Below are 20,955 nucleotides of genomic sequence, written 5' to 3' on the forward strand. Positions count from 1 at the left end.
ATTGTGAGATAAAAGGAGAACAGAACCCAGAATTCTCGAAAGTACACTAAGCTTGTGGAAATGTTAGTGATATTATGTCTGTCTTCACTTTAACTCTGAGGGACTTGACAGCTGAGCTGAGTGTAAAATGATCTGAGTGCCCCGCAGTGGTCACAACGAGGAACTGCAGTACTCAATTTAAATGTCTGGCTTTACACAGTATTAATATTTGTGTAATTAATATCTATATGTACAAATAAATTGTGTGATTAATGCAAAGATTTGAAGCATCAATATTTATAATGAATATATTAATACAAATAGTTTTATGAATAGACATGGTGACTATGTGTGTATGATCTGAATCACCAGTGTAGCTGCCCTCTAGTGGCCACAGTGAATAACTACAATAAACTGGAGCGTCGTAAGCGTAGTATTACTTCGGGTTAAAACATTCAATATAAAACTTTCAATACAGTTGTAGTTTTTGGCCACCTCAGGGCAATGTATACTCATAGTTATAAATGATCAATCAATTTCAATCAATTTTATTTATAAAGCTCAATATCACAAATCACAATTTGCCTCACAGGGCTTTACAGCATACGACATCCCTCTGTCCTCAGGACCATCAAATGATGGAAACTATAGGCTGTTAAATTTTACATTATGTAAATTAAAAATAAAACTTTTCTTTCTTTTGATTCGAGCACAGAAAAAACCAACAATATAAAAAAACAAAACAAGATATATAAAATGTACACAATAATAATATGAACAAAATAATTATTCTAAGAATTAAAAAATACAAATAATCAATATTACACTGTGCAGGGATGATATACAGAAAATTCAGCTAATGCACCCAAAATAATTGTCTTTTTCGAAAAAAAAATTTGTTTTTAATTATTCAAATTTTATATAATAGTATATATTGAATTTAAAATATTTTTCCACACTTTACTTTTTTTCTAGTGATTTTTATATTATATCAATCAATCAATCAATCAATCAATCAATCAATTTTATTTATAAAACCCAATATCACAAATCACAATTTGCCTCAGAGGGCTTTACAGCATACGACATCCCTTTGGACCCTCACAGCGGATAAGGAAAAACTCCCCCCCAAAAAAACCCTTTAACGGGGGAAAAAATATATATATACCACAAATTGATTAATGGCGAGGCACTGCCCTCCAGTGGTCACAGTGAGGAACTGCACAACTATGTCAAAATCTGAGGTTAATACCAGCATAAGCATTTTTTTTATGAACAGGTAGAACTAAATATTACACGTGAAACAGGGGCATCAACATTTGTATGCATTGCACTAACATATAGTAATGTTTCAGTATCTTTTATGTCAGATCTGTAGCTAAAGTCACTTTTTCCTGCCCCCTATTGGCCATTGTGTGGAACTACAACAGCATGTCACTAGCATCAAGCTAGACTGTGGGAAAACTTCCGGTTACACCATAAAATAAAACTTCACAGTTAGCGCAGGTAGGTGACCACCGGAAAGCAGCGTATCCTAAGAGTTGTACAGCTACACCTTGTTCTATAATGTATTAGTTTCTTTGACCTGTGCGGGAATGGTTTTGTTTTAATATCCGACCCCTTTCAAGAAATAATTGCAAAAAACGGAGATGCAGTTATATATTGTGTCCACTGGAGGGCGATGAACACCTTCTGATTTCAATGACCGGCAACACTACAAACGTCAAGTCAGAAACATGACACTTCCGGTGAAGACATTCAAAATAAAAGTTTCAAATTAGACACCGGCAGAAACACTCCCTTAGCCTACATGAATATGGATCTCATGCTGATAGCAGACGTAATAAAGGTTCAGTGTGTGGTGTCACTGCTGGATTTCTAATGTGTTGAATCACTAACGATACTTCATGGCGGTGACACTTTTGTTTTGAAAGCTCCGCGTCGTACATCAGTTGTTTGCAGCAGCTAACTAGCTCAGCAGCGGCTCACTCAGAAAACATCATCATGGCAGCGGAGTGCGAGTGAGTTTGTTGACAGCATGATTTTTCTCATTTAAACCTCAAACACCCTTCTGAGAACCATTTTATATGTTCAACAGCCAATATGGTCAGTGACGGTCATTGTGCTCTGAGTAAAATCTGATGAAATGCATACGGTCTGCTGTTGCTAATGTTCACTAGCAATAGTATGTGAGCTAACACGCTAACGCTAGCTTGATTTGTGTGAACGTTAACCTGTAAAGGCAGCAGGAAAAATCAAATATTATATTTATTTCTCCGCAGTGTGCTGTCTGAAATTGAGGTGCTGGAGTCGATCTACCTGGATGAACTGCAGGTCAACAGGAAAGAAGACGGGTGAGACAGCTGAATGCACATCAGTTATAAATGATCAATCAATTTCAATCAATTTTATTTATAAAGCTCAATATCACAAATCACAATTTGCCTCACAGGGCTTTACAGCATACGTCATCCCTCTGTCCTCAGGACCATCAAATGATGGAAACTATAGGCTGTTAAATTTTACATAATGTAAATTAAAAATAAAACTTTTCTTTCTTTTGATTCGAGCACAGAAAAAAACAACATTATAGAAAAACAAAACAAGATATATAAAATGTACACAATAATAATATGAACAAAATAATTATTCTAAGAATTAAAAAATACAAATAATCAATATTACACTGTGCAGGGATGATATACAGAAAATTCAGCTAATGCACCCAAAATAATTGTCTTTTTCGAAAAAAAAATTTGTTTTTAATTATTCAAATTTTATATAATAGTATATATTGAATTTAAAATATTTTTCCACACTTTTTTTCTAGTGATTTGCTTTACTCGCTTTGATTATAAGTTATGATTAATTAATGCTTTACAGTACAGAGCAGTGGTGAAATGTAACTAAGCACATTAATTCAGGTACTGCATTTAAACATTCAGATTATAGTTCTTCATCCCCTTTCCTGACCAATGAAAGACATGTATCTCCAGATGTATTGATGTTGAATGTTTCTGATAAACTGTTTATTTATGTGCTGAGAAAATTCTCCTACTAAAACCTCTTGGATCAGCTGGAAAATGCATCGTCACAAAGCTGAAAAGAGGGCTGTATCTCTGACACCATGAAAAGTTGACTTCTTAACGATATGTGGTCCTCACAGGACAACCACGCGACTGGTACATGATGATTTTATAGAATATGATGCATTGCTGTAACTCAAACTACCAACAGTACATAAAGGAGCTCAAATGACCACAACCTTACACATCTACAGCAGTGAAAATATCAACTTTATTACTAAAACACTGACAAGAAACATTTTATTGTACAATACTTTTACCTCAAGTACTTTTGATGCATTTTTCTGATAATACTTACATACCTTTACTCAAGTTAGGGTTTGAATGCAGGGCTTTATTTGTAGTGGCATATTTTCATTGTGTGGTACTAGTACTTTAACTTGAATAAAGGATCTGGACACTTCTCCCAACCCTGGTCCAGGATAGGGGCGAGGACTTATACAAGTGGGGAAGCTCTGGAATAAAGACACTTTATCAGTGTTTGGATCTGTATCGATGCCCCAGATTTTTGTGTTCTTCCCTAAGACCCAAACCTTTGCCCTAACCATAACCCAGCCCCTGCAAAGATAACCACATCTGCATATCACGGTAACACTATTTGATGTGGAAACCTCATACAACAAAGCTGTCCTGGTGTTACACCAGATTTTGTGACCCAAATAGTATTAAGATAAGGCCTCAAATTTCTAAAGCTGTTAACCTAAAACTGTGACAGTATATATATATGTATATATACAGAGAGAGAGAGAGTCACACATTGTGTGCAGAACTGTGGGAGCACAAAGTTTAATGAGTTTAGGTGTGTCTGCAGAGCAGTAGCACTTCACCTGCTAACATCTACTCCACACATTGGTCTTTTTCATCCAACTAATTGATCTGTAGTGGCACAGAATACCATGGTGGCACCATTTTTTTGGAAACACCAATCATAATACAGCATGTGATCCAGATTGGTTAAAACATTTGCAGTGGCAGTATACCTGAAATTCATTTTCAGGTCACAGAATTTGGTGTAACACCCTCCCAAGACCTTAATGCAGCTTACAGCTAGCAGCTCTGTCGTCTCTACTTCTCAATTTAAACAGCTACTAGATAAATGAAAAATGATACAGAAAAACCAAAACCGTTCTGAGTGCTGTCATGATGAGTGGAGCTGGAGGACAGACTGTAATTAGCTCACACTGAAAACTTAACCAAAGCTCTGCTATCTAACAGGGAGAGTATCACACCAGCCTCCACTGAATAATTTGTCCGTTTAACACTGTAAAGTGCTCATCAGATTCACATGACCTAATGTTTTTTGATGAACCACAACAAGTAAATTGATGAGTACAGAACGCTCAAAGATTATCATGAACCAGATCATTTAATTCATATTTAATTTAAATAGGTTGTATTTTGAGAATGGGCAAATCTTTTCAACAAATTAATCTTTCGGTTAATTAAAGATCTTGCCTATAATGTAGAGTTTTTAAAATGAGCAAGGAAACAATTATTTTCACCTATTTTTTAATAGAGTTGGGCACAGAGTGTCTGCACAGAGAAAATGATTTCTGTAGCTTGTTGGGCCTTGTGATGCCGTGTTGTTGCATCAGCCTGGCTGATATCTGATGACACTTCAGCTCTGAGTTTTAACACTTTCTCTGTCTCCTTTGGCTCCAGATTTTTGTCTGTTTTGTTTAAGCTGCTGTTCTGTTATGTCCTCCAGGGGCTGGGACGTGAGCCTGGTCCTGTACCCATCCACAGCGGAGGACTCTGTCTCCCAGTTTGTGCGTCTCACCCTGACTTTGACCCTTGATCAGCAAGTACGCTCTCCATTATCTTATCCTGCTCCTTGTAGAGCTCAGCAGTGAGTTTCCGTAAGTGAAAATCCCATTCATACTCTGAATCGAGTATTTGATTATTAGCTGTAATGTCACAACCATCCAAAGTAGAGTTACCACAATTTTTGAAGTAGTGGTATATGCTCCTGTGGAAGCCACAACTGCAGTGGTTTATGGGTTGGGTAGTTCAATCACTCTTAAGGTAATTGGTGGCTTGGTTCCAGGCATAAAACTCTTTACTAAAGGTGGAGTGAATGAATGGGAAATTCACAGAACTAGAGCCGTTCAAATATGGTTTGTCGCTGTTGAGCTCTATTTGGGTTTCAGTATTTCAGTGTCAGTGTTATGTTTTATTGATACACCGCCAACATTTTCTCTCCATGACTTGGTGATAATTACCTCCGCCAAGGAGGTTATGTTTTCGCCGGCATTTGTCTGTTTGTTTGTCTGCAAAAAAACTCAAAAAGTTCTGAGCGGATTTTGATGAAATTTTCAGGAAAGGTTGATAATGGCACCAGGAACAGATATAATAATACAATGTTGGTGTTGATCGGTTGAAGTGAAGTGGATAAAATAATAAAATGGCGGGAAATCCGAGCTGCCTGGTGGAGGTCTGCGCTCTCCGAGTGCTCTAGTTTATTTATCTATATTCTATTGTTAAGGACAGAACTGCTAAATTCTAAATCCCATTAAAAACACCAAAACCAATATTATATTTATCTGTCTTTAAATACTTTCTGACTTCCTGTCTGTGGCTGTGAGCTTCAAGCCTCTTTGTTTACTACTGAAGATGTAAATCTTTAAAAAATACCTCAGAAATATGTAGTTTCATTTAAAAAAAAAAAAAAAAAAGGCTCAGTAATTTCCTAAAACAGCTGGTCACTGTAGTTTCTATCAAACAGGAGGAAATAGTGCATTTGTTGTATTGTAAGTGGAGGATTAATCTACATTTGGTGCTTTAGTGAATATTTTGGGCCGCAAAATGATGTGTGTTTGTTTAAGTCAAATTAAACTAGTGTGTGTGTGTGGGTGTGGGTGGGTGTGTGGGTGTGTTCATAGTAATGAAAGAACACATCACCTGGCGCCACAGTGTGACTCATCCATTTGTTTTTAATAAGTTTTGGACAACAATGGAGCTCTACGGCACAGAAGAAGAAGACAAAAGCTTTGATACACAGATAATACATATTAGAAGATACTGGTTTTGTTTTTTTCATGTCATTTATAGTCAATGACAGAAAATGTAAACTATCACCAGAGAAATCATTTAAAGCTCAGCTCACTTGATCAGGAAATACTAATGAACACAAGTTTGACTCTCTCCTTCCTGTTTGGTGTGCTTAGTATCCCTCGTCCTCTCCAGCCATCTCCATTCATAACCCACGGGGGCTTTCTGATGACAAGATCAGCAGGTAATGAACTGAAGCTGTGGACTGATTAGATCAGTATTAGTTCTTTCTGCTCAGGAAATGTTTAATACTGAGTGTAAAATCTTGTAATCATGTTCACCCCTTTCTCTTAGTGTCCAAAAGTGTCTTCAGTTGGAGGCTCAGTCCTGTCTGGGTTCGCCTGTGTTGTATCAGCTCATTGAGGTCACTATATTTAGAGCTTTTCTTAACATAACATTTGAGGGAATTTATGATTCCAGTGGATGATTATCTTTTGAATAAATACAAATAAAGTAATGATGAGCAGTACTGCTGAAGTAATTTTTCTAACTTTTCCTCTGTTTTTTCTCTCCCAGAAAGCTAAAGAAATCCTGACTGAGAGCAATATTCCTCATGGAAACTGTGTCATTTGCCTCTATGGCTTTAAGGTACACATGACAAAATAAAAATATGATTAATTTATAATGTGATCATATGTCAGTGTTGTGTTTACAGCTGCTCCCTCAAGTGGGCAAAAAATTGAATACAGGACTGTATTCTGCAGATGTTTCGAGAAATGTTTCTGAAATTTGCTTCTGCTAAAAATCTTAGCAAACCTATTCATGCGTCTGTGTTCTTTGTGTCCTCAGGAGGGAGAGACGTTCTCCAAGACTAACTGCTATCACTACTTCCACTCACACTGTCTCGGTCGTTATGCCAGCCACTCTGAGATGGAGCTCCGCCAGAGGGAGAAGGAGTTAGAGGAGGACAAGACTAGAGAGAGAACAGACTATCAGGTCAGCTGAAGAGTTCTGGTCAAAGAAATCTTTTTGTGTCTTTCTTTATAAGCTATTTAATCACTGACTCCTCTCACAGGAGCTGACTGTGGTGTGTCCGGTGTGTAGAGAGCCTCTAAGCTATAGTTTGGACCAGCTTCTGTCCTCCCCTGCCCCCCAGCTGCCTGAGGTGACACCATCTTTTATAATCTTACAACAAGGTTCTTAACATGCAGTTTCCAAGGTCAAGACTAAACATCCAAAGGCTTTGTGTTTTGTTTTGCTCAGATGGACGAAGCAGCGATTGGCTCAACTTTTCAACAGAAGTGGTGTGAACTCCAGAAGCTTTTGGAAAGACAGAGGTCTAAAGGTGGGATCATTGACCCGGAGGTGGAATCAAATCGTTTTTTCATCCATACCAACGAGGTACGAATAAATCAGAAATATATGGCTGCATATAGATGCATTTAGGTGCCACAAACCATACATGACATCTGTATAAGTAACTGAATGCATCACCGAAGAGGTATATGCAAGTAAATTTGGGTTGTCTGTGATTCTGTCTTTTGATATTGTCTGACACACTGACAAATTTGGATACATGTTGCATGGCTCACCTTTCTGATCTTGTACCTTTCATACCAGGAGTATGTGGGGTCAATGTCATAAGGCCACACACATGTTTAGAATTGTTTTAATATTGATAAGTTATTAACTTCCCAACGTAGATTTTTATTTCCTCAGTCATATATTTTAAAGTAAACCCTTTAAACAAATATAAAATGGTCTTTTCATCTACTTATCACTGACTTTGATAGATATGCATTTCTAAAATTTGTATTGTGAAGAGTGTTAAAAATATGAACTCAGCAAAAGGTAGGAAATCTTCTTAGCGACTTCTCATTCTGAAAAACCGGGTTTTAAGTACCAAAAACTCAGAGTGAGGTGTCTTTCACTGCAGTTTAAAATCAAAGTTGCTTTCACATTTGCACAGTGGTGAAACAGACTGAGACAGAGTTGGCTTTAGTTGTTCAATGCTGCAGGGTGTGCTGGTCGGTCGGTCTTGTTTATTAACGTTGCTGCTGAGCACTGCCCCTTTCCGTTAATTTAAGTCTGATGATGGGTGTTACAGATATGATTGGAAATCAGCAAATTATCTCTTTAAGTGACTGTATATATTGTTGAAATATGTTGTATGAAAAAAAACAGGCCAACTTGATCAGTGGCCATTTGAGTACATTTGTGTTATACATTTCTGTTTGCAGCAATATTGAATCAATATAGTCCAGACTGGAACCCTGTTCATTCTACAAAATAATACATCTTTTTAAAAAAATTACATGTATTTAGCTGCATTTTAGACGTAAAAACTTCACGCTACTTACTTGGGGAAAATTAATCTTTTTGGAAATCCTCCTGTTTGCTGTCAAACCCAGAGTCACATAAGAGGATAAATATCGTTTTCATCTCTGTGCTGGAAGAAAAAGCTGAAAGGAAGTGCCAACTGCTTACCTAGCTATCATCACCTATCAAATGTGTCAAAAATCCACCATCATCCAACTCCAACGCTGTGTTATCAGCACTGTTCCTATATAATGTTGTACAAAACACTTATAGTGATACATGTCAACTCCCACAGACTCCATCTGCTGCTGAAAATGGAAACCTGGACGCAGATGTCTCTCCTGGTCCCCCGGTACCCTCTGCGTCTAATGTTTCCTCTTATGAAACTGGTGTCAGAGCAGACCAGTTTGTTCCTGGACTGTCCCACTGCAGAGGCGGTCAGGGCCAGAAGCGTCAGAACCAGATGAGGGGGCCAAGGAGAGGAGGCAGGTCCAAACCACAACACCGGAGAGCTGCCCCCATCACAGAGCACCTGGATAAACTGTCTCTGTCCTCAGACTGCACTGAAAGACCAATAAAAGCCAAAGCTCAGGGTAACCATGGCCAACAAGTGCAAGTAAATGCAGAATTATGTCAGTCTAAAACAGGCAGGGGTGTCCACGCAGAGCAACAAGAGACCTTAGTGTCTCCAGATGATCAGCCAATGTGCCAGGCAGCCTTGGAAACTGAATGCCCAAAAGATGCTGCAGACTCTGGAGGCGGTCGTGGTCACCATGGAAGGAGAAGGGGTCCTCACCGATCTGTCCCGGACAACGGAGCCCTTGGGCCCGCACGCTACCACTGGGATGGGCGAGCTTCCAGAAGCAGGGGAGGAGGGCCCAATAACCTGTACAGCAGAGGAGGGGGCCCCCGCCGGGGTCATGGCAGGGGCTTTCAGCACAAAGTGGTAGAGCGAGAGAGAGGAAGAGAGGAGGTGCTATGACAAAGGGCAACAGGAGGGCCAATGAACAAATGTATGTGTGCCTCCATTATCCGTTTGCATAGATTAAAGCCCTGCACCAGAAACGACATTCACTGTAGTATCCTTTCCTCCTGTACATTGCCGTTATTCTGGTCTCTGGTATGCACTTTAATGCACACTAATATCGGATACAGATGGTTGTTGCTTTTTGTTGTGGTGCAATATGACTTGGAAGAACTACAAATTAAATTTCCCCTGGATGTCAGTGAGTTGCAGAGTGTCTGTATTTCCTGTAGTTTTCTATAAAGAAGGTTAATTAAGTTCAGTTACACTAACTGCTGCAGCTTTGATTATGCTGTTATGTGAAGCAACTGAAATTGTGCAGGAAATATTAGCAGAGAAATACTCCAGACAGACTGAGGTCATACTTTTACTGTTATTGCCAAATTAAAGTAAATGATAAAAACTATAATACTTCTACAGTACTTTTACATAAGTACTTGCATGTTACACCGTGGCTTTGGTACTAGTACTCTGGTAAATGATCTGAATAATTTTTCCTCCATAGGAGAAGAGGTAAAGGGCCAAAAGAGACATGCTATAGACCTACAGTCAATGGGGCTGAATTGGATAAACTCCCCAGCCCGATAAGACTTTAGTTATTGGTCTGAAAAGGACAATTTTGCCCTGAGTACTGTAAGTCTGGCACACAAAAATAGTGGTTTTATTTAAGTTTCAAGTAATTTTTGGTCATGCATAACAGATACAAACAAGCAATCATGTGCTTTGAAAATCTTGTCTTTCTGATTCTATCCAAAAATGCTTAGTAAGTATGTATGAAAAGAAAAGTGTGCAAGTAAAAACAAAGATCTAAGACATAAAATAGTGCAGAATTTCAAATTTAGGGATAAAATATATGTTTGCTAGACAGATACACTGCACAGTAATGGTAAAATGAGTGTAAACAGGAATGTTGTAAATGTATATGTAAATGAGAAGTTGTAAATTTTATTATATATAAAGGTAAAGTGACAATAAAATGGTAAAATATTGCCAGTATTGACCAGCTGTTTAAAGGCCCTGCAACCTGCCCGAAGGATGATTTGGTGGTTTGATACATTACAAATTGTTTAATACTTAACAGTAGTGAATATACCACATGAAGCATAGTATAAAAAGTAGTTACAGAGGGTTGAAGGTGGCACCAGCATTAATACATAGTCTTTCCCATCTTTGAGATGGATGTTGAGTTAAAATACAGTTTTAAATCTTTATTATTTCAGTGTCTATTGTAACATTTATTTTCATTCAAGTACCAACAAACTAATTTCTTACCAAAACATACACAATCAAAGTGGAGGAAACCACAGCTGGAAATTTAGATTATTTAAATGTATTTACTATTTATCTATTATTTAAATTTTCCTCCTCAGTTAGCCTAATGGGCAGTCAAAGTTGAGCACCTCATTTATTAAAGAGCAACTTGCAGGTCATTTTAGAAAAATAAATTCATACTTAATATTTACTGAAAATAACTATTTGAAAGGTTATTGCAGGATTACATATGGCAAAAATGTAAATAAATGTACAAATATTGTAGAGCTCAGACTTGTGGGAGATGTAGTTGTTGAAGCATGCTGGGAGGAAGAGAGGCGGAACCTATGTCCCACCGACGCCATCTTGGCAGTTTTTTTTTTTTCCTGTTGAAGACCAGCCCCTCTAAATAATCTGCGCAGGATCGCAGAGGCGTGTTGTTGTTTTTGAAACGACTGGGGTTATGACTGGCGGGAGCGACTTTCACAAAAGCTACAACAACAACAAGGACTCTGAGCTTAGAATGGATGTAGACATGGACTCTAGTCACATGGAAAGTGAGCGGGGGGAGTTGGACAGTAATATCCCGGCGGCATGCTCCTCAAACGGCAGTGGCGGGGAAGAGGACGAGGCGGAGGCCGTTGGCCGTGTGAGAGAAGCCGGGGGCTCTAGTAGTCAGCACACCCCGGACGGAGGCGGAGTGTTCTGCAGCGGCAGGGAGCAGGAGGTGTCGGTCGAAATCGGGGAGACGTATTTATGTCAACGAGCCGACAAGACATGGCGTAAGTGATCTGGTCAGGATGTTTCAGTAAGCAGGTTGTTAATGTTTGTTGCGCGCACTCTCCTTTGTTTTTGGAGAGAAATTCACACCAAACTCTATTAAAATGTAGTGCTAAGTCTTACTGATTCTCTTGAAACCGTGGCGGTAAGAAAAACCATAATAGTGCAAACAACCCGCCAGCCAATTATAGAAGTTAACATTTCATAGGAGTACATAGGATAACGTTACAGTTTGGGGGATTGTGAGATTGCCGAATTGAATAATGACTCAGCACATACCCAGTCACATTGTATCCGGCAAGATCACAATAAGCATGTTTGCTAATAAGCAAGGAAATATTCCAAGTCATAGAAATCTGAATGGAGTTTGGTGAGACGTCCCATCAAGGAGATATAAAGCTTGCATTTGTACTTAACATAAATTACTTTGTTGAGAAGTCTCATTATCGAGTGGCTCTTGCTTTTCTTTTCAGACACAGCAGAGGTTATTCAGTCCCGCTTGAATGAACAGGAGGGCAGAGAGGAGTTCTATGTTCACTATGTAGGATGTGAGTACATCTTCTTGGTGAAGCAATGCATTTAATTAAACCTTTATTTCTACATCATCATTATTCCTGTTCCACCCTCATTTTTGTCACTCTCATACCTTGATTTGTCTATACCCTCTCTATCTTCTCACTTGCTGCTTTACAATGATCCCTGTCTTCATTCTTTTTGCATGCAGTCAACAGGCGCCTAGATGAGTGGGTGGGTAAGGCCCGCCTGGCACTCACCAAGACAGTGAAGGATGCAGTGAGGAAGAGCACAGAGATTGGAGGTGTCGGTGATTTGGGTGAACAGCCAGAAAGAAAGATCACTCGCAACCAGAAGCGCAAGCATGATGAGATCAACCATGTACAGAAGGTAGAGATATTTCCTGTAGTTATTTTGTGCTGTTTGTGTGGTGACACTCTTTTGTATTACATGGCTGATATTTATCTAAGGGAGTTTTCTTTTGCAGACGTATGCAGAGATGGACCCAACAACAGCTGCCCTGGAGAAAGAGCATGAGGCGGTAAGCTGGAGTGTCTATGTGTGTCTATGGGTTTCTCTTATTAAAGTTTATGAAAGTATGTTCACTTCACTCCTGCTGAATCCTCTAAATCATTTGGTGAAAGTGGCTAATGTATTTAACTTCCTAAATGTTTTGTTAATCATTTTCATCACTGCACCACCTCACATGTCTCTCCATCAGATCACCAAAGTGAAATATGTGGATAAGATTCAGATAGGAAACTTTGAGATCGATGCCTGGTACTTCTCACCGTTTCCTGAGGACTATGGCAAGCAACCCAAGCTGTGGATCTGCGAGTACTGCCTTAAATACATGAAGTATGAGAAGACCTTCAGACATCACCTGGTGAGTGCAGCTTTCACTTCAGTGTAGGATGTAGGGAAGTTTGTGATGTTCGTACATCCTGTGCCACCTGAATACAAGAGGTCTGACCTTTTGGACTTTTGTCTCCTTAGTCCCACTGTCAGTGGAAGCAGCCTCCAGGCAAAGAAATCTACAGAAGAAGCAACATATCAGTATATGAAGTGGATGGGCGGGACCACAAGGTGAGTACACCTGGAAAGTCTTTGCCACACCCGAAGATGGAAGCTGTTAAAAGGCCAAGAAACACCAAACCAACATCGAAGAACGAGCGATGACAAAAGCAGGCTGTTGCATTGCCTCACATCACCTGTGCCTTGGCAAAAAAGTTGCATATAAACACATTGCAAAGACTACAGCAGACAGCCAACCAGCACATACTTTCTGCACCTGCGTGAAAGGCAATGACTCTCCACACCAGCAGATGGCACTAGTCTGTAATTGTCATTCAAAAAGGGAAACCGTAAGACCGCCATAACGCTATTTAGCCAGTTAGCACGTTTTGCAGAGTTGAAAGAACAAAGCATATGTACCGTGTGCCAGTGAACAATAACATAAATCATCACGAAATGTTACTGTTAAAGAGCTCAATGGCTAAAGAAAAATAATCTTATTCTATGTAACAAGTTTGTTTTAGTGTCAGTCCCTCTTGACTTCAGCTGTTTGTCTGCTATCCTCACTTTAGTTTCTGCCAGTCAGTGATTCTGTTCACCGGTGAGTTCTGCTGTCTCTGACATAGGGCTGCTCGATTATGGAAAAAATCATAATCACGATTATTTTGGTCAAAATTTAAATCACGATTATGCAAACGATTATGCGGAGCACATGATGACTGATATTGTTTACACAACGGCATGTCATTTCTGTCTCTACATGGTCATGTGTTCACAATTCTCCTTTGCTCTCTGTACTGCGGGCGGCGGAGTTCGGCCTCAATGTGCGCACACACACACACACAAACAGACACGTGCACGCACACACACATACACAGACCAACCTCTCGCTCTCCCTCTGCCATCTTCTGCACACTGTTTTTGAAATCTTCCGCGATCACCTGCCCCTCAAATCTTCCGCGATCACCTGCCCCTCGCATTATTCGTAGTTCACCTACTTGACTGGCTCGTGGAGTTAATAGAGGAGAGGAGGAGGAGGTATTGCACATGCACGACTTCTGTCCCTGACCAAAAATCGTTTACCCCCAATTTCATTAATTTTGAAATGGTTTGACCTCAAAATCGTAATTGCAATCACGAGACGATTTATTACACAGCCTTACGCTGACACTGATTCTGCATGCTGAATCAGGCGCAAAAAAGCCAACAAGGGTCCACATGGGGCAATGGCTGACAGTTGGCTTGGTGTGTCAGGGCCCTAATGCTAAATAATATGGATTTGTCTGCTTCTGGTATCTGTGTCCTACTCTGTGTTTTTAGTGGAAATAAAAGTGGACTTCCATTTGACTTAAAGAAAATGTGTGGATTCTGTAAGAGAGAATTTTTTGTGATGATGTTCTTCATCGTTGTTTTTCATTGTTGGTCTCTGTTTGCAGATCTACTGTCAAAATCTTTGTCTTCTAGCAAAACTATTTCTCGACCACAAGACACTTTATTTTGATGTGGAGCCCTTTATCTTCTATATCCTCACTGAAGTCAACAAACAGGGAGCACACATCGTTGGCTACTTCTCCAAAGTAAGGCCTGTTTCTAATGCTTTTGACTCAAGTTGACTAAAAAATATTTACCTTTATATACATCTGTCACCCTTTGCAGTTAACAAGTGTTTTTTTTTTATCAGAACGTAATGTAATGTATGTCCTTGTGGCATGAGTATCATGTTTAATACATTTCTTTCCTCATACAACATTTTTAAAGCTGAACTGTTGTTTTCATCCATGTACAGTATTTCCTGGCATATTGCCCCAACCATCTGTTGATCAGCGAGTGTAGCAGTTTAAAAACTCTTCAGGGTTCCTTTAATTCCATTTGTACATTAATCATCACATTTTACATTTGTAAGAAGCTCACTGATGTAGTATTATCTCTAAACCTTGAAATTGTTAAAACGTAAACATGCAGAAATGTTTGACTTTAACAGAATCACACCTCAAACTGGAGTCATTAACAACTGTCTTAATTTCTGCATTTTGCCTTTGCTTTTCAGGAGAAAGAGTCTCCAGATGGGAACAATGTGGCATGTATTCTCACACTGCCGCCTTACCAACGCAGAGGCTACGGAAAGTTCCTCATAGCTTTTAGTAAGTGAGAATATTTCTAAAAGTGCAATATTCAGATATTTGTCAAATAAGGTGGTCATTTTAAGGCGATGATCAGATGCAAATTGACTGTTAATCAGCATTAGTTGTCGGTTTGATTCCTGTGAATGACTGAGCAGTTTTAGTATGAATATAGATTAGGGTTGGGTCGGTATGAGAAAAAAAAAAACGGTCTGGTTTTTGTAAAAAAAAAAAAACGCATCAAGTCGGTAATACCAGATTTTCGCCACTTGGGGGCGCAATTGACTCATTTAAAATAAAAAAACGACCTTAGGACAACAGAGTGACAGTAACAAGTTGTTTCTTTTATTCCTTACAAATAAATTTTGCAGCTTACTCAATCAGTGCAAACAAGGGCTGCCTCCTTCGTCTGGCTCAAAGCCAAAGTGTTGCCATAGTGGCGCATTCCTTGATTTCATCGAGACTAAATTGTCCGCCATTATCGACTCCCTGTCGCTATTAAACAAACTCCAGGCTACAGTAGAGGCGCATGTGCACTCGCACCTCCTAGTTCAGTCCCCGCCCCACCCCCCTCTCTCTCCTGCTTGCTGTGCGCTTGGTGAAGAGGCAGACACAGGTGCTCACAGACTCGGGCGTACTATAAGCGGAGCGGACTACGTGAAACTGTCCGTGAAAAATCCCCGCGATGTGAAAAATACATGCCGAACAGTCTTTTGTGTGACACTGGTGCGAAGTCCGCGCGGTCGTGCTTTGCGCGCACAGGGCTTGCGGACGTCCACTTTTACCGACCTCCGCGGCGTCCGCTCCGCGTACGTTCTGCCCGAGTATGCGGTCCGGTCGGTCTCAAAAAATTAAAACCCGGTCCAAGATGGAGTACCGGACCGAATTGGTATTACCGAGAACCGACCCAACCCTAATATAGATGTGCGCAGAGTCAAATTCAGGAACATCAGCTTTCTTTAAACACAATTTTGGCCACATGTATTTTAAGCAAAACACTGCTGGAATGTGTCTGTGATTGCTGCAGATGGGGATAGGACTCTCAAATGAGTCATCTCCTCTGTACTAACATTTCTGTTTTTGTTGCTGTGTGTTTAGGTTATGAGCTGTCTAAGCTGGAGAGTGCAGTTGGGTCTCCAGAGAAGCCTCTGTCTGATCTGGGGAAGCTGAGCTACAGAAGTTACTGGTCCTGGGTCCTACTGGAGATCCTGAGAGACTTCAGAGGAACGCTGTCCATCAAAGACCTCAGGTAGACACGCGCACACACACACACACACACACACACACACACACACACACACACCACCGTCAGACACCCGGTCATTCTTTTTTTTATCTCGTAAGCTCTGATTTTTGATGCTCATATCAGATCCTCCGCCCTCTCTTCTTGCTCCCCAGCCAGATGACCAGCATCACGCAGAGTGACATCATCAGCACGCTGCAGTCACTCAATATGGTAAAATACTGGAAAGGTCAGCATGTTATCTGTGTGACGCCCAAACTGGTGGAAGAGCACCTGAAGAGCGCCCAGTACAAGAAACCACCAATCACAGGTAAGCCCAGACCTTTTATATTTTCAGTTTGTATTCTTTAATTCCCTAATTACTGACCTGGTTATAACATGGACAACCAAACCCAAACTTAAACTTTTTAAGGAGGTAGAGTCAAAAATGGTTAAATGACTTATTTATGTTACAATTATTGTAACCCTGAAATAATGCTGGTAAATGCCAGTAATTAAGGCTGAACAAACTGAAAATTGATAGCCACATTTAATATTTTCTGACATTTTAGATATAGACCCAACAATTATTTTATTATCTGAAAAAAAAAGTTGATACATACAGATAATGAAAATATTGTTGAGTTGAAGCTCAAGGCAAAACACCTTATTTTGCGCTAGACAACAGAAGGACAGACACACAAACACAATCACTTCGGCTTTTCACAATTGTTATTACAGCATGATGTTCTTTTTATAGCAAAAAAACCCACTACATCTACACCATGTCAGCAGAATGGGAGAAACATAACTCCAACTTGGGCGTGCACATGCATGACTCCAAGATGGTTACACCCCCTGCGAGCTTTGTAGTTACTCCATTTAAGCAGCCTAAATTAGCTGCTCTCGCTGTGTTATTATGGTATTTGTAGCTGCTGACTAACAAGTGAAACCAGATACAAACAAACTTTGTCAAGGTCATTTTAAATCAGCTGAATTTGTTTGATTGATGTTAATTTGTTATTTTATTTAGATTTAATTGGCAGCATTGTTAAATTTGTTGTTGGTTTATTGACACTTGTATAGTTTTTTCACCATGCGGGAGATATCGGCACTGTCAGAAATTACAAAATCTCAGTCAAAATTATGACTGAGGTTGACACGAAGAGTTTTCCCATCAGCTGCTTATAAATACAGTCTGAGACTGTCTCTATTTCAGACTTGTAAAAATATCCCTGCTGCATTGTTTGTGTTGTTATACAGATGTAGTTTATCTTGTGGTTCCTATTCGCTTTGTGTCTTTTGTTTATCATCTCTCTCTTGTATGTCGTCTCTTTCACAGTGGACACTATGTGTTTGAAGTGGGCGCCCCCCAAAAATAAACAAGCAAAGTTATCCAAGAAGTGAGAGGCGGAGCCAGTGATGGCACACCTGTCCAACAAATCAACCTGTTTATACCATCTGCCAAGTTCCTCCTTTTCTCCTCACCTGGCAAAAACCCTGCTGTTATGAAAACCCAATGTATATAGTTATTAGTAGCATCTGTTGGTATTTTCTTAAAATATGTTTAAAAAAACAAAACACACAGTTGTCTCCTGATTCATCCTTTCCAGGGTATCAACTAGTTTTAAAGGTCTGCAACATAGTCTTTAAAAAATCTGTTTAAGGCTACAGAATAATTAAAATCTTGAATTTGTAACTTAATAACTTTCCGTCAGCTCTTTTAATAGAATATATGTAGGTATGTTGACAGATAGATACCATAATTATAACAGGAAGAGTTTGAGCTCTGTTGCTCATTAAAAATTTAAAGTTAAGATATATTGATGCATACATAGCCTAATGATGATCTTAAAATCTCACTGTAATTTATTATCTTTAAAAAAAAAATAAAAAAATCCTCCTTATTAAAGAGGCATGGATAGAGTTAAAGATGTTCAGCTGACCTCTGAGTTAAATAATGGAAGGACTACATACTTATGTCCCAGCAGACATTCTGGACTGTCAATGGTGTAATTGATAAAGGCAGCTTTCCATTTAGGTTTTTCAGTTCCAGGGCTCTGATACTGTGCGTCCTGGGTGACTCAAAACACAACAGAGCCATATTGATGAGACTGCCCACACCTAAGGCTTCTCCTGTTGTGTCGGGTGAAAATGTCTGCTCTGAGAAAGATGTGAAACAGAGAAAACGCGTTCAGTGAGATTTTTCCACTGCATAAGTTCAAAGCCGTTTATTCTAAATGAAGAATGTAAAAAGGGGCTATTTATTAGAGATGGTATTTTTGAGAGAGCAACATGCAGGATACCACTCCTTCCCTGTTGGGTGAAGTTTTTTGTTTGTTTTTTGTTTTTACAGAAAAATTGTGAATTGGTAACAAGAGTATACCAGTTATTTTTAATATTCTGCAGTAGCTGCACTGTTGACAGCTTGTTGGCATAAAAAAAGGGTCAGAAACACTTGCTGAAAGTAACAGTTCAAGTCTTAAAAAATATTGAGTGCTGTCATGTGGTGCTGTGTATCTCAAATTTAGAGGAATTTGATCCACAGTCCACAGCTTGGTCTCTATATTTTATGATGTTTTGTCAGTTTCAGATAATGGAAAAATTATGATTGCCAAGCAGTAACACTCCAGGTTAAATAGAGAAATGGAGATCAGTAAACTGAACTGGCAGTACATTGGCTGGTGTAACTATAATAATAAATAAATAAACACAAGGGGGCGGCAGTGCGCCAGAGGACAGAGCAACTGGATGGCGAGTCAACAGCCACAAGATCATATCCTGAATTAACCGATGACTCAGAAACACCTTTCCGTCCCTCTCTAAACCCTTATTTGCTCAGTGTTGTGTTTATAGGTGTATTAACTATTCTAGATAAATCAACAGTCATATAAATTCTCAAGCCATTTTACTATACTTGTCTACTACTAGGCCTACTACTACAACTACTATAGTAATCTGTTATATTTGCATATAAATTAGTGTTGTGCAGTGCAGAAACACCAAAGTTTAAGTAATCTCAACACTTTCGGAGGCTAATTTCTACATTTCTAGATGTGCATTATTAGGAATGGTTTAAAGAATGTCTGCTCACTATCCCCTAATTATAGTACAACTTATCTCTTCAATATATAGGGAACATCACTCACATAATCTATTTTATGATAGTATTATAAAATATATGATACTGCTAAACCATAATATTGGCAGATTCATTTCTGAGATGCTAATAATCTGTTGTGTATTTTCCTTGTGAAAATGGCCTTTACAGTGTCATAAATATTACTCCTGCAATATTCATCAAGAAATATATAATTATTTAAGTATAAAAACTCCCTGACCCTTCAGAATTGTCTAGCATTCATACAACCATATTCATTGACTAAAAAAATTTGTATTTGTTTTATTTTATTTAAAATTCAACCAGGAATAGCCTCATTGAGATTAAAAATCTCCTATACAAGAGAGTCCTGGCCAGAACACACAGTTGCTTATTAAATAAAGTAACTGACAAACAACAGTTACAGACAATTGAAAAAAAAAATCTTAACCACAGCATGCCAAGAAATCGGGTCAGCATATCTAGGATGACATGGGGGCAAAAGCATATTCAACCTGCTCCATCTTCTTCCAACTCCTTCAATCAAAAATAAAAAGTTCATATTCTGACTAAGACGAATAAATTAGCTACAGAAGGAAAACATAAATAAATATTCTTAAAACAATAGAACATGAACACATTGTGATTCCTCTATTTGTAGCTCAATATTATTTTAATTAAAAAAAACAAGAACCAGCAAATAATCAAACATGAACATGAATTTACACTTAAAATCTCTTGTAAAAAAAACCATTGTAATCCAAAATAAGCCAAAAACATGAAAATCAGTTTCTGTGTGTTCACAACAGGATGAGTTTAGCTGAGCTTTGAGTGATCAGTTTCTTACAGATATGATGAAGTAATTACAGTCCTCTATAGACTTCTGTATGTGTTTTAAGTTATGGCCAGGCACATGCAGACTGACAGATAGCTGCTAACTCTGCTGCCACACTATAATAATTAGCTCAGTCCCTCCAGCTGTGTGTCATCGATCAGCTGTATCGACGGTTCCATCACCGCTGGCTGTCGCTGCTCTTCACTGCAGATATGGAGCATTTGTGAAAGTTCAATAAGAAAGGTTATATGATCTTTTTCACACAAACTCGGCAAGGAAGATCTGAGTCGAGAAATCTCAAAAGTACTTGTGATGTTCTATATTTTTACTTTCAACAAATCCCATAAAAAGACCAAAATCAACAATGTGTTAGATCGTCTCTCAATACTTTCTGACCATAGGCTCCTACTGAAGATGCAAATCTTTCACAACATAGAAAATGTGTATTTGTTGGGAACTATTTTCAGTGATGGATTAATTCACATTTGGTGCTAGTCACTACCGTCCTGCTGCCCCAGAAACTCACCAGTCTAGTGAGTTTCTGGGGCAGCAGGACAGTGTATGTGGGACTGAGTCAAAATAAACTGCAGTGTGTGTGTTCATGGTAATAAGGGGACATGTCACTCAGTGCAACAGTGCGACTCATTGATGTGTTTTTAATAGTTTGTGGACAACAATGGAGCTCTATGACACAGAGGAGGAACATATATCAGGCTCTGAT

The 20,955-nt window shown here is 39.0% G+C and overlaps 2 protein-coding genes across 2 annotated transcripts; both read left to right on the forward strand.

Annotated features, from left to right (window-relative positions):
- Positions 1-1,765: 1,765 nt before the first annotated feature.
- rnf25 (ring finger protein 25) lies at positions 1,766-9,605 on the forward strand. Its single transcript, XM_050069819.1, has 10 exons — positions 1,766-2,000; positions 2,262-2,333; positions 4,774-4,870; positions 6,233-6,300; positions 6,411-6,480; positions 6,633-6,704; positions 6,906-7,052; positions 7,132-7,221; positions 7,320-7,457; positions 8,671-9,605. The coding sequence occupies exons 1-10, from the start codon at positions 1,984-1,986 to the stop codon at positions 9,355-9,357; spliced, it is 1,458 nt and encodes a 485-aa protein (XP_049925776.1). The 5' UTR covers positions 1,766-1,983; the 3' UTR covers positions 9,358-9,605.
- A 1,420-nt stretch (positions 9,606-11,025) lies between these two features.
- kat8 (K(lysine) acetyltransferase 8) lies at positions 11,026-17,886 on the forward strand. The gene is made up of 11 exons (XM_050069921.1): positions 11,026-11,432; positions 11,904-11,978; positions 12,155-12,333; positions 12,431-12,484; positions 12,665-12,829; positions 12,940-13,029; positions 14,394-14,534; positions 15,005-15,098; positions 16,176-16,326; positions 16,476-16,630; positions 17,642-17,886. The coding sequence occupies exons 1-11, from the start codon at positions 11,114-11,116 to the stop codon at positions 17,704-17,706; spliced, it is 1,488 nt and encodes a 495-aa protein (XP_049925878.1). The 5' UTR covers positions 11,026-11,113; the 3' UTR covers positions 17,707-17,886.
- The last annotated feature ends 3,069 nt before the right edge of the window (positions 17,887-20,955 follow it).

The sequence above is a fragment of the Epinephelus moara genome, chromosome 18 (genome assembly GCF_006386435.1).
Source record: "Epinephelus moara isolate mb chromosome 18, YSFRI_EMoa_1.0, whole genome shotgun sequence".
NCBI lineage: Eukaryota > Metazoa > Chordata > Actinopteri > Perciformes > Serranidae > Epinephelus > Epinephelus moara.

Coding starts and splice junctions, on each gene's coding strand:
- rnf25 (XM_050069819.1), top strand. Junction 6,301..6,410: donor TCTGATGACAAGATCAGCAG/GTAATGAACTGA, acceptor CCTTTCTCTTAG/TGTCCAAAAGTGTCTTCAGT. Junction 6,481..6,632: donor TGTTGTATCAGCTCATTGAG/GTCACTATATTT, acceptor TTTCTCTCCCAG/AAAGCTAAAGAAATCCTGAC.
- kat8 (XM_050069921.1), top strand. CDS start 11,114: ATGACTGGCGGGAGCGACTTTCACAAAAGCTACAACAACAACAAGGAC. Junction 12,334..12,430: donor AGATCAACCATGTACAGAAG/GTAGAGATATTT, acceptor TTTCTTTTGCAG/ACGTATGCAGAGATGGACCC. Junction 13,030..14,393: donor TGGATGGGCGGGACCACAAG/GTGAGTACACCT, acceptor CTCTGTTTGCAG/ATCTACTGTCAAAATCTTTG.